The sequence below is a fragment of the Azolla caroliniana genome, unplaced genomic scaffold (assembly GCF_043228905.1).
Source record: "Azolla caroliniana isolate FFs.n. ecotype wild unplaced genomic scaffold, voAzoCaro1.0.p SCAF_14, whole genome shotgun sequence".
Taxonomy (NCBI): domain Eukaryota; kingdom Viridiplantae; phylum Streptophyta; class Polypodiopsida; order Salviniales; family Salviniaceae; genus Azolla; species Azolla caroliniana.
The window spans coordinates 16,458,196-16,470,338 of NW_028230449.1; the positions used below are offsets into that span (position 1 = coordinate 16,458,196).

A 12,143-nucleotide genomic window follows, 5' to 3' on the forward strand; every position below is an offset into this window, starting at 1 on the left:
AGACCATAATATAACCATTAGTTGCAAGCCACAATACTATCACCAACAAATGATGAGTAACCATAGCAAATAATAATGGGCTAAGTTGGAATCCTTGACAAACTGATATCATGAGGGCAATATCTGATGGTACACATCCCATGGGCAAAATTTGGTCTTAAAAGATGTTAATCTCTCTCTCTCTCTCTCTCTCTCTCTCTCTCTCTCTATATATATATATATATATATATATATATATATATATATACATAACATGCGCATTTCTTGGTGATATCACTTTATGTTTTTTGGAGAATAGTTTGGCGGTTTTATACATATAATTCCAATTAGTTTGTCTAGATAATTGTTGGACAGATGTAAGTTTAGAGGGGACAAATGCCATGCTTATTCATGTTCAATGTATTAGATGCTTGTGCATGAGAGAGGTCAAGTAAATTGCAATAGGTAATACATTTGAGTACAACTTGGTTACATTAATACATTAACTGGATTATACCTATTAATGTCCCTACGAGCTCCATACATGTACATTTGTCACCAATAAATGAAGGTATGTGGGATCTTATACAGAGGGAACTGCACACGAGGGCCAAAGAGAGCTGATTTAGTGTACATCCATGGCTGAGTTATCCATCATTGTGATAGATGCTATTAGGAAGGAGGACCAAATTTTCTCATAGTTAGGGGGGGCATTATACATTTTAATCATGGGGTCTCGCTACCCAAAGAGAGCTTAGTGCACGCAATCGCGAATAGTAATCTCCCATTGCAAGTAATCCCCTTGCTGCCTGGTGAGTCGTGAGAACCCGATGCATTTGTTGTAACGATTGTTGCCGAAGATTGTCCGCCTATAAAAAAAACAAATAGATTAAATACATTTTGTTATCAGCCATATAAAGACCGAAAGAGTAACATTTTCATGCAGTATGGAGCTGACATGATGCATGTCCTCATTTGGTTTTACTTAGAGGAGTCGATGGCATTGTCATACAGTGTCCAAAGCTCTTCTTAGATCTATATAGTCAAAACGCTCATTTTTCGCTAAGTATAACACTCACCTGGCGAACAAAGTTCTCGAGGGTCGAGAGTTTCCCCATGGCCACAGACATTTGCCCCATGTAATTAGCCACATTTGCATTGCCCAAAGCCCCCCCTGCTAATGTGTCTGCAAGGTTTTGTTGGAGGGCTTCCATGCCTTGTGATAGAGCATCTTCGGCTTGTTGCGATGATTGTTGTAAGTTGCATAGTGATACTAGTTGCGGGTCGGTAAGAGGTTCAAGTTGAGGAATAAATATCTGAACATAGAAAAACATGATTTAGAAGTGTGCTTTAGCAAAAATCATTACATCTAAGTTAAATTTATAAAAAGAGAAATTCATTAAGATAACCCTCTCTTTTTAAGAAATTCAGAAAATAACCCCCTAGTATTTTGCATAAATCCCAAAGTAGCCAAATCTCATCAATTTCTTTCTCTATAAATTATCTTATGAATTCTTTATAAAGAGAAATTCATTAGGATAACCCTCTCTTTTTAAGAAATTCAGAAAATAACCCCCTAGTATTTTGCATAAATAAAAAACCAGCCAAATCTCATAAATTTCTTTCTCTATAAATTCTCTTATAAGGTAGTGCCATGAAGGTGTGTGTGTGAGAGAGAGAGAGAGAGACCTTGAGGAGCTCAGAGGGACGAAAACCACCCATCCACATAAAGCATCGCTCTGCATGAGTTCTCCACATTCCGGAAATAATATGGAAAACATCTGCCTTCACTGCGATCCCTTTAATTCGGAAAAGTTCATCGTAATGTGCCAAGCCATTTTCCACTAGCATTTTTAAGTCGTTCTCGGTCACAGGGTTTGCCAATGCTGACCTTAGCTCTGAGATCTGCCTGTTTTGCTCTTCCACCCATCGAGCATAATCCATATTGAAGGCTGCAGTGCCTATACGTTCCATGAATGTACTTAATTAGTTTCTCTGGAAAGAACAAATACATTGGTCACCAAATCCCCACATCTATAGATGTTTCATAGTTATATACCTGAATTAACAGGCTTGGTAGAATCTCCACTTATCAAATGTCCACTTACATACATCCCCTGCAAGAGTAATATAAAGAAAATTGCTAAGTATTTGCTGGCATGATGATATCATATTCACTTCTAGCCCTAGAGGCAACAACTATAGTCTGGAAGGGTGAAATCAACAAATGCCATACAATGTAAACCCTAGCCTGGCAATCATCACTATAGACAATAAATATGTGTGGCATCCCTTGTTATCATATTGTACGATTCTCTATAAAAATAAAGATTAATTTGTTCATTATAAATGTTTACCTGCTGCCGTGCCCGTTCTAGTTCTTGCTCAAGTTTGTTAAGCTCGAGTCGGCTTGACTCCAATTGTTGCACATATGCCTATGGATTTGTTTTAAAAAATATGCATACGTATATCAGGAATTAGCATTAGGAATATTATATTGAAATGAATGAAACTTCTTATTTCGTAATAGAAATTCACACCTTCTTTCGAAGACGACTCTTGCGAGCAGCTTCACGATTTTGTGCAAGCCGTCGAAGCACCTACAATAATAACACAATATCAAGAGATGAAAATGAATTAATGACTTAATATAGATATTGGACAACATCAGATTACAATATTATAGTTTCTCTTCAAATACAGAGCAACATTCAAGTACATATGGTATTTGCTGCCATACAGAAGACCCTATAAATGCTACATCATTTTTTTATACAGACTTGAATGTTTGTGAATGTCTTACCTTAGAGTCGGTGACCTTTAATCCTCGGTCATATTGATCAGAAGACTTTGATATCTCTCCACTATTTCCATTTTCAAACTGTACATATTAACCAAACACAATCCTTTCAAAGTTATTGGAAAAAGAGAGGAGAGACTTAACACATATCACTTTTTTGTACCAAAAAGGCAAAACATATATCAGTTATTTTGTTTTATAAAAGGGAATCAGACAATGGTTTGCTCATATTTGCCATATACTAAATCTCAATAGTGAATGATCCAAGATCCAACACATGATGCACCAAGAAGATTTAAGAGAAAACACCATGAAGAAAAGAGACCATATTCTCTCATGTTTTCCAACAAAGTTCATGATTATGAGCTCCTGGATGCCCGAGAAGCTCATAATATTAGGTTCCAATTCACAAATTCTCACGGGATTCTAATGGGAAAATATCCAAAGCTCAGAGTAAAATCATTCTTTTGTTTAACATACATGAACACATGTGTATATATGTATCAATAAATCCGCAAAGTATGCATACACATGTCAGAATATGTATTATACACAAGTATATGTATGTCTTTATATCTGTAATTTGATTCATACCCTGTCATTTTGTTCTTCCATACTTCCGGAAGTTTCAGGTTGAGAATTGTTGTCGGTCCATGTGACATGGTGATTATTAGGAGGCTTAAAAGCACCCATTAGCTTAGTTGCTACTTAATTTCAGCTGAATCAACCTCTGCATAAAACCAAAATCGTGTCAAGAGAGCATATCAATGTTTGTGAACAAGATAAGTAGCTAAAACATGCAGAATACTGAGACTTAGGACTAAAACAAAATAGATTACAAGCGAAAAGAAAAAAACACTTGAACATACATGGAATTTTTGGATAGAGGCGAAATGCCCACAAAGCAAAAAGACTTGAATATACATGAAATTAGACGACAGGAAGGATCGCCCACAAAGCCAAAAGACTTGAATATACATGAAATCAGACGACAGGAAGGATCGCCCACAAAGCAAAAAGACAGATCGGAATTAGACACGAAATTAGACTGAAAGCAAATTGCCCACAAGAAGAAAGAAATCTTACTTATAGCTAAGAAGAGAATTGAAGTAGGAAGAGAGGGTATATAGAGTGGATTAAGCAGGATTAGAAGTCGTGGCGGGGGGGGATCCTGAACAAAGGAATAATTTAGTAGGTACCTGTGATGTATGATGATGAGAGGTTAAAAAAGGATGCGATTCGGTAAGGCTTGCGTATACAAAGCCAAGGCAAACTCTTCTAAGCTCAACAGAAATGTTCTTCTCGTGCTCAAATGAATACAGAAAGCAGAGAAGTCAAAGACAGATAGCAAAGCATATAAAGCAGGAAAGACAAAAGAAAGAAAGAAAGATTATAGACGATGACGAAGACGATGACGATGACGATGGCAGCTCAGATAAGATCTAGAAATTTTGGGGGAAAAAAAAACAGAAAAAAAAAGAAAAAAAACAAAGGATTCTTTTGCTTTTTCTGTAAATCATGAGAAGCTTATCTTTCTTTTCTTTTTGTATCATCTCTGCTCCTCCTCCTCTGACCATGAGAACATAATCTTCATCAATGGTTTAATGGTTCTAAAGCTATGGTTTAATGGTTCTAAAGTTATGGTTTAATGATTCTAAAGCTATGAAGCATCCATATATGTACATATACATATACATATACATATACATATACATCTACACATACATATACATCTACTTATACATATATACATCTACCTATACATATACATATACATATACATCTATCTATACATATGCATCTACATCTACATATAGATACATGTACACATAAAAATAAGGATACATACAGGATACATTCAAATACATGTACACATATAGATACGGATACATACAGGATACATACAAATACATGCACACATACTGATACATCTACATATATTGTTATGCATATGTATATGTACATATACATATACGCCCCGATGTCTCGAAAAAAGTTCCGGTCATCGTTGTCTTACTCTAACGATCGGAATGGATTCATACTCCTTCTCATGGTTCGGTGGTCGTGCCACATTCAAACATGTGACGTTGATCGGAAGACCCACCCCGTCGTAGACCCATCCTTTCTTTACCAATGATGCGCTCGCGTGATGCATTCGCCCATTAGGTTGAGCTTCTGTCAAGTCGAAATGATGGCATCACTTGGAAGCCCCCTAAAGTGTTAGTTTCCTTATCAAGAAACATAGACTTGTTCTTAGACGTCACTCCCAGTTTGAATTCTCCCTCGCAATTCTTGACTCACTTGATCCCAGTAAAGGTAACTCGGTTTGGTGATTCACGCTTGTGGTTCTCTCTAGCAATTCTTGACTCGCTTGAGCCCAGTAAAGGTAACTCGGTTTGGTGATTCACGCTTGTGGTTCTCTCTAGCAATTCTTGACTCGCTTGAGCCCAGTAAAGGTAACTCGGTTTGGTGATTCACGCTTGTGGTTCTCTCTATCAATTCTTGACTCGCTTGAGCCCAGTAAAGGTAACTCGGTTTGGTGATTCACGATTGTGGTTGGAATTCAAACCATGTCCAAACTTACATTGGATTAGAATAGATAATGTCATAGGAAAGCCCCACTATAGATTCTTTCTATTCATGAAAGCAAACAAGATATTACATCCAAAGCACAATGTGATGCAATGCCTTTTTCTTGCAAAGAAAACGACGAATTTGTTGTTAGAAACCATTTAAAGAGAAGGAGATAGGTTTGAAATAAGCTATACGTAATCGCAACAAAAAGTTTGAAAATTTCAATTCATACAACATTTAACTTTATTATCGCATGTGAGCTTAGCATACGTCGCCCTCATGTGATGCTTCAAATTATGTCGTGATTGAATTCAAAAAGTATGTCCGTGAGCACTATCGAGTTCTTGGATTTACTACTCTAGCTTATTATGTGTTTGATGTAGGCATAAACGTGGATACACTTACCTTCTTCACAACAACCATTGCGCTTATTGGAATCAAATGTTCGGAATTTAAACCAAAATGTTTAAACCCAAGACACTTAAACCAAACCGTTAAAGGAAAGGTGACACCAAACTATTTGAACCAACCATTTATTTCACTAAGAAATAAACATAAAAACATTTAAGTTAAATTAGTTTAAAAAAATTAAGTAAAAACCCATAAACCATTAAAATCGAGCCATTAAAATTGATAAACCTTGGTTTCAGAATCAAACCAAATTGAGACTGAACCATTCAGTCTTAACTGAAACCAAACCAAACTATTAAATTGTTTTCAAACCTATAAACCGTTAAACCATGGCTTAATGATTTTGTTTGGAACCAAGGCCCATAGCTAAATACTAGGAAGGGAGTGATGTGATTGGATAGAGGGAATGATCAGTGCATGCACTATCATGCTCTTGATAACCCCTAGATTGAGAGTCTTTTAAAAGAAGCACAATTGTTCAAGGGACACGAGAAGATATATACATATCATACCTAGCTACCCTCATAAAACACATCACATTGGAAAGCTAAAGTCTTGAGACACTAGTGGTGTAAGTTGGGCTTTTGTCGTGACAACCATATTACCCCTTTCAAGGTACCACTCATTCTAATATCCATCAATATGTGACATTAGTGGTATGTGTCACAAGCAAGAATCAATCCTCCAACATTCCATATCATAACCAAGGGTCATAGCCAATGCATTTTCACATATTGTGTAATTATGACAATATACTTTTATAATAAGATAGTTGTACGTTTAGAGTTTTATCATTCTAAAAATCTCTAGAAAGTTCTAGAATCTTCTCGAGCATGCATTCACATCCAATGCTTAGGAACATGTATAAATACAATTGTTCATCTTGATCCCAACCAAGGCGAATAACAGTATTTATGGAATCACAAGCACATTTCATTCTTCCTCTCTCAATATCTTCTCTCTAGTCTCACATTCCTTGTCTCGTTACTGGTACGCTCTATCCATTGGTGTTAGATTGTTCAACTTCTCGTTTCTAAGCCTCAAAATTTATGGCTCCACTGATAACCTACACCAGACGATGACAACAGTGCAACAACTCCAAATTGAAAATGACAGCCTTTGGGAATCATTGCGAAAACTTCAAGAAAATTCATCGACGGTTTTTCCAACACCTAATGTTCTAGAACCTTAGGTCAGTCTACTGGACAAATTCGATGACACAAGAACACTCTATCAAGAGTTTATCAATCAGATGCACCTTATTATTGGACTATTACACCAACGTCATTCTGATAATTTTTGTCAAGTTTGTGCCATATGCATTCTTTCAAAAGCCACGAACTAATTGGGTGGCTCTTTGATTCATTATTGACCCCTTCCCTCATGTATACAACAAAGGTTTGGGCTCCAACGCCACCACCTTTCATGTGGACACAATTAGAGAGATCATTGGTGATGATGCTATCACGTAAACTCCAAAGCCAATCAACAGTGCCACATGACATCATTAGAGCAAAGTTCTCTTTACCATCTAAGCTAGTAGAATCACTTTTTCAACTACTAGTTTTTATTGATAGGATACATAGCCAATCACAAGATAGGATATGTCTTCAAGCTTTTGAAGCATCTCGATTACTCTATGAGTCTGGTCATACTAGCTTTTGGCATAACATTGTGGTAAGTTGGCCTTTTGCAAACGGCCTAACAAGACCAATAAAACTTTAATCTCTCATGAGGACCATAATAAAGTAATACGCCAAGATATATGACAAATTTACATTCGATATAAATGAATCAACCCACAAGAGCCACGCCCATCTAAAATGTTGTACTATAAGGAACACTTTATGCACTTCTCTAAGTTAGGTTTTATTATACTACAAAAATACCTAAATACATTCTTACCCAATGCACTAAGGGTTGCCATTGGACAACTTCGACTATCATCTCACCAACTTGAGATTGAAAATGGTCGTGTTAATGGAGTCCCTAGAGAGGAAACGATATGTAGATTATGCCACATAGAGATAGAGGATGAGTATCACTTTACATGCAAGTGTCCATCTTATGTTGACATAAGGGCAAAATACGAAGACATACTAGGACCCTTTCCCACCCTCTCCAAACTATTAGACACCCCAAATATAAAGACACTAGGTAGGTGTATCTTAGAGCTAAAATAACATAGATAGAATAAGGTACAATTCTCAAAATGTTAATCTCACTTGCCTCTTCGAGCTCGCCATCTTCTTGATGGAGATCAATCAAAGTCAATTCAAGCCTCTTACTGATGCACAATGTCAATATGAATCCAACCATCTTAATCGCCAATGCCCAAAGAAGGCTCCCTAATGACAAATATATTAAACAAACACAATTCAAAGCTCCCATCAATGGGAAAATGATAATGTCTAGCTACAGTGGGAGCCACACAATCGCACAACTCTTGGTATCCAGCTTTACTGTGCTCCTACCATTCGTCTAAATCATCTGGAGATTTTTCATTCAAGGTAGGTATTTGTTTTGAATCTACCTCGTAAATCCACTAGCCGTACTAGATTCTAGAACAACAACTTGTTTCGTTGACATCGCTTTCACATGAAAACATAAAAATCTAGTTTTCCAAATGTTGAAACCAATATCAGTTGAAACCATTGATGGGTGAATGCTTTCATTGGGTGCAATTATGAATGAGACTACCCCTTTAGTCCTTCGAATAGGTTCCGACCAACAGGAACATATGTTTTATCTTATTGCATCACACTGACATTCAATTGTCGTAAGGCTCTCATGATAGCGCGTATCAAGCCCCGTGATAAATGGAAAATGATATATATGAATATTTTGAATACAAGGTAATGCCAATCGGCCTCACCAACATTGCGGCAATTTATCAACATATTATGAGTGACATATTTCGGAGTATCTGGATCATTTTGTTGTTATGTACCTTTACAACATTCTAATCTTCTCAACTAGCATTGAAGAGCACACTCGACAAGTTTGGTTGGTAATTGCCAAGCTTCGAGACCATAGAATATTTGCCAATAGAGAGAAATATGAGTTTAATCGTACATCCATTGTGTAGAAGTAATGTGCGTGCATGTGAAGCATGAGCAGATCCACCAAGAACTTTAACCGAAGAGCATGGGTTGCCTATGTTCCATCGAATGATTGTTTATGTCTAGATTTGTAAGGTTTATGTATACTCATCAATTGTGTTTATATAAATTGTCATGTAGGTGCCAAAGTGTAGGGTAGTTGTGTGGGCGAAAGTTTATATTAACGTGTAGGTATAAATAAGGTTGTGTAAATGTTTAAATATGTGTAGTGTATGTGTGGATTAGTGTGTATAAAGAAATGTATGATTATGTGTTAACGTTTTATGTTTTATAATGGTGCAATGTATAAAGGTTTAATAGGATTGGAGTGTATGAGGGGTATATGGGAAATTTAAGTTCTCTCCCTTTTAAAGTCATGGGTAGAAGCTAATAGATTATTTTGAAAGGGGAAAAAGAAAGAGTAAGAGGGGGGATAAAACAAAAAACAAAAACAATTTAGGAGGAAATTTAAAAGGGAAAAAAGGTAGAGCGACAAAGAGGAGGAGAGAGTTGTGAGAGAGAGGAGGTGGCGACGGATGATGGTCAGTGAATGGTGGTGGCAATTGGCCACAACAAGTGCAGATGCAATGTCGAGGTCAACGGTGGCTACAAACAACAACCGACAACAAAAGGTATGGGATGTTGATGTCTACATATGATGATGAGAAGGACCACGCAACATTGATTAATAGGAAGAATCATCAAAGTCTCCTCCTTTGACTCGAGGTAGAAGTTGAAGGCTCTACCTTCGACTCATGGATTCAAGTGAAATGCTCTCAACCTTCAACTCATGGATTCAAGTCAAAGGCTCAAGGGTTTTAATTTTTTATGATTTTTTCCTCCCCCATTGTTTGTGGATAAATTTCCCTCAAATTACGATAATGTTTCCTTATTTGGGTGTTGTCCAATCAACAAGACCCCGACTCTTGTTGGGATAGAAAATTTCTACAATGCATGCTCTAGAAACTTCCCAAGCATGTGTTGTAGAAATCTTATGAAAGTTCTAGAAACTTTTGGTGCATGCATGTACATACAATGCTCATGAACATGTGTAAATATGGTTGTTCATCTTGATCTCAATGAAGGTGAGCATCACTAGTTATAGAATCACAAGTACAATTTGTTTTATGTTGACATGTCATGTCTCATTCTCTTATGCACACATAACATAGGTGAGGGTAGGTCACAAATATTTACAAAACATAAGTGAAGAGTATGGTCACTAATGTTAGAAAGAGACTAATGTGATTGGATAGAAGGACAGGCAAGTGCATGCACTATCATGATCGTGTTAACCAATGAATAGAGTCTTTAAGAAAAGTGCATCTATTCAATGGGTGAAGGGTGAAATATAAATATGAGGTTTAGCTACCTCATAAAACACTATATGTGTGTTATCTATTCCAAAGTACTAGTCATCCTGGTATTCATCGGTATGAGATGGTTGGCTATCTTTTAATCGTAGTTCAAGGGTGGTAAGAGGAATAAGTTCTTTTATCCAATCTATTCACCTTTCTTCTTCTTCTTTTGGTCTATTGATTAGTACTAGAATCATACCACATTCCATTGGACCTCCTTTCTACTCTACGCTAACTATTCTTGACAATATGTTGGCTATGTCGTGATCATAATGGGGGGATGACTAGGAGGATCAAGTTCCTCCATCTAATTTATTTACCTTACTTTAATTTGATCGGTTGATTAGTAAGAGAATTCTTAACAAATATGATATCATATCCGCTCATCACAAAACCAATAAGGGTTCTCATGACATCCTGCATCTCCAGACACGTCATTATGGGCCAATACAGCCCCATGTGATAATGATTACTTCAAATGAGGAACATTATGCATTGGTAATGATACAAACCTTTATTGGATGAGATGATCTCATACTCTTCTCAAGGGGAAGTCTTCCTTGTAGGAGATTTCAATGCAACAACCCAATCACAATAGAGCATAATCTTTCAGATGGATAAAAACCTAAAAATGGTGAGTGTTGATCCCTTTGCTATAAGCATCACATAGTACATCGAAAGACCAAGGTGCAAATGCCACAAGCTTTGGCCATCATCTGCTTGAATGTGGAAATAGGCAGCATATGATAATATGTTATGGTTTAGCAAAGTGGGGGAGCTTCGAAGAGCTCACATGTTTCCCACATGGAGGAGGTGAAAGCACAATCAACTATCTAATAGGATGCCATGAAGCTATCCACATTATTAACTCCTTTTGAGTGGCTCGATGCCCTATTTAATGCCGATCATATCTTCCTATATTTTGAGCAATAGAGCAATATCTTGAATGCCACCAACTCAAGTCAACCAAGCCATCACACTATAATACATTTCACACACGAGCTCTTTGACATCTACTCTTGATGTGTTTGAGGTCATCTCTCCTCTCTTGATTCTTCCTTGCCTTTATAGAATCTTACTACACAACTCACATACATAGGATTAAAGGTCACTTGACACTCTCAAATAAACAAGTTGAGGTAGTCACATCATATATATATCTTGGAGTCAATGCCCCTAGGCATACTTCCAAGAGCTACGAACAAAGGGGTGGATCTTTGACTCATTAATAACCCCTTTCCTTATTTGTAACGGTTGTTTGGGCTCTAGGGTTACCACCTTTCATGTGGTTGCAATTAGACAGACCATTGGTCACAATGCTAACACATCAAATTCAAAGGAAATCAACATTACCACATGAAATCTTTAAAGTAAAGTTTCGTTTACCCCCCTATTCTAGCCAAAACACTTTTTTAAGTAGTAGTTTATATTAATAAGATACTTAGCCAATCAAAATATAGGATATCCTATCCATCTTTTGAGGTATCTCGATCACTTTATGAGTTCAGAGATACTAGCTTTTGGTATAACATTGTGGTATGTTGACTTTTCACAAACGGCATGGACATTAATAACCTACCTCCTCTTAGGTATGACCAAGAGACCAATAAAACTTTAACCTCTCATGAGGACCGTAATAAAGTGACATGCTAAGACATATGAGAAATTATACTCGACATAAATGGATCAACCCACTAGAGCCACTCTAAGGAACACTTCATGAATTTCTCTAAGTTAGGTTTTATTATATGACCAAAATATTTATATATGTTCTTCCCAAATGCACTAAGGGTTGCCATTGGACAACTTAGAATATCATTCTACAAACTTGAGATTGAAACTAATTGTGCTAATGGAGTTCCCAAAGAGGAAAGGATATGCAGATTATGTCATATAGAGGTAGGGGATGAGTACCATTTT

At 36.8% G+C, this 12,143-nt stretch overlaps 1 protein-coding gene and 1 long non-coding RNA gene across 2 annotated transcripts; one reads left to right on the top strand and one right to left on the bottom strand.

Annotated features, from left to right (window-relative positions):
- The first annotated feature begins 254 nt into the window (after nt 1-254).
- On the top strand, nt 255-784 carry LOC147855631 (uncharacterized). Its single transcript, XR_015530801.1, has 2 exons — nt 255-305; nt 367-784. It is a non-coding gene; the product is annotated as an uncharacterized LOC147855631 (long non-coding RNA).
- On the bottom strand, nt 427-3,509 carry LOC147855632 (transcription factor TGA2.2-like). The gene is made up of 8 exons (XM_087330245.1): nt 3,374-3,509; nt 2,783-2,860; nt 2,520-2,579; nt 2,337-2,414; nt 2,039-2,096; nt 1,669-1,940; nt 1,059-1,295; nt 427-848 (listed from the first exon to the last, which is right to left on the bottom strand). Exons 1-8 carry the CDS (start codon nt 3,470-3,472, stop codon nt 702-704), a joined length of 1,029 nt encoding a protein of 342 aa, XP_087186371.1. The 5' UTR covers nt 3,473-3,509; the 3' UTR covers nt 427-701.
- Nucleotides 3,510-12,143: the final 8,634 nt, after the last annotated feature.

What these genes read in the sequence shown, in the direction of transcription:
- LOC147855632 (XM_087330245.1), bottom strand. Translation starts at nt 3,472, where the DNA reads ATGGGTGCTTTTAAGCCTCCTAATAATCACCATGTCACATGGACCGAC. An exon ending in TAAAGGTCACCGACTCTAAG is followed by an intron (nt 2,580 to 2,782) that starts GTAAGACATTCA and finishes TTATTATTGTAG; the next exon opens with GTGCTTCGACGGCTTGCACA. An exon ending in AGAGTCGTCTTCGAAAGAAG is followed by an intron (nt 2,415 to 2,519) that starts GTGTGAATTTCT and finishes ACAAATCCATAG; the next exon opens with GCATATGTGCAACAATTGGA.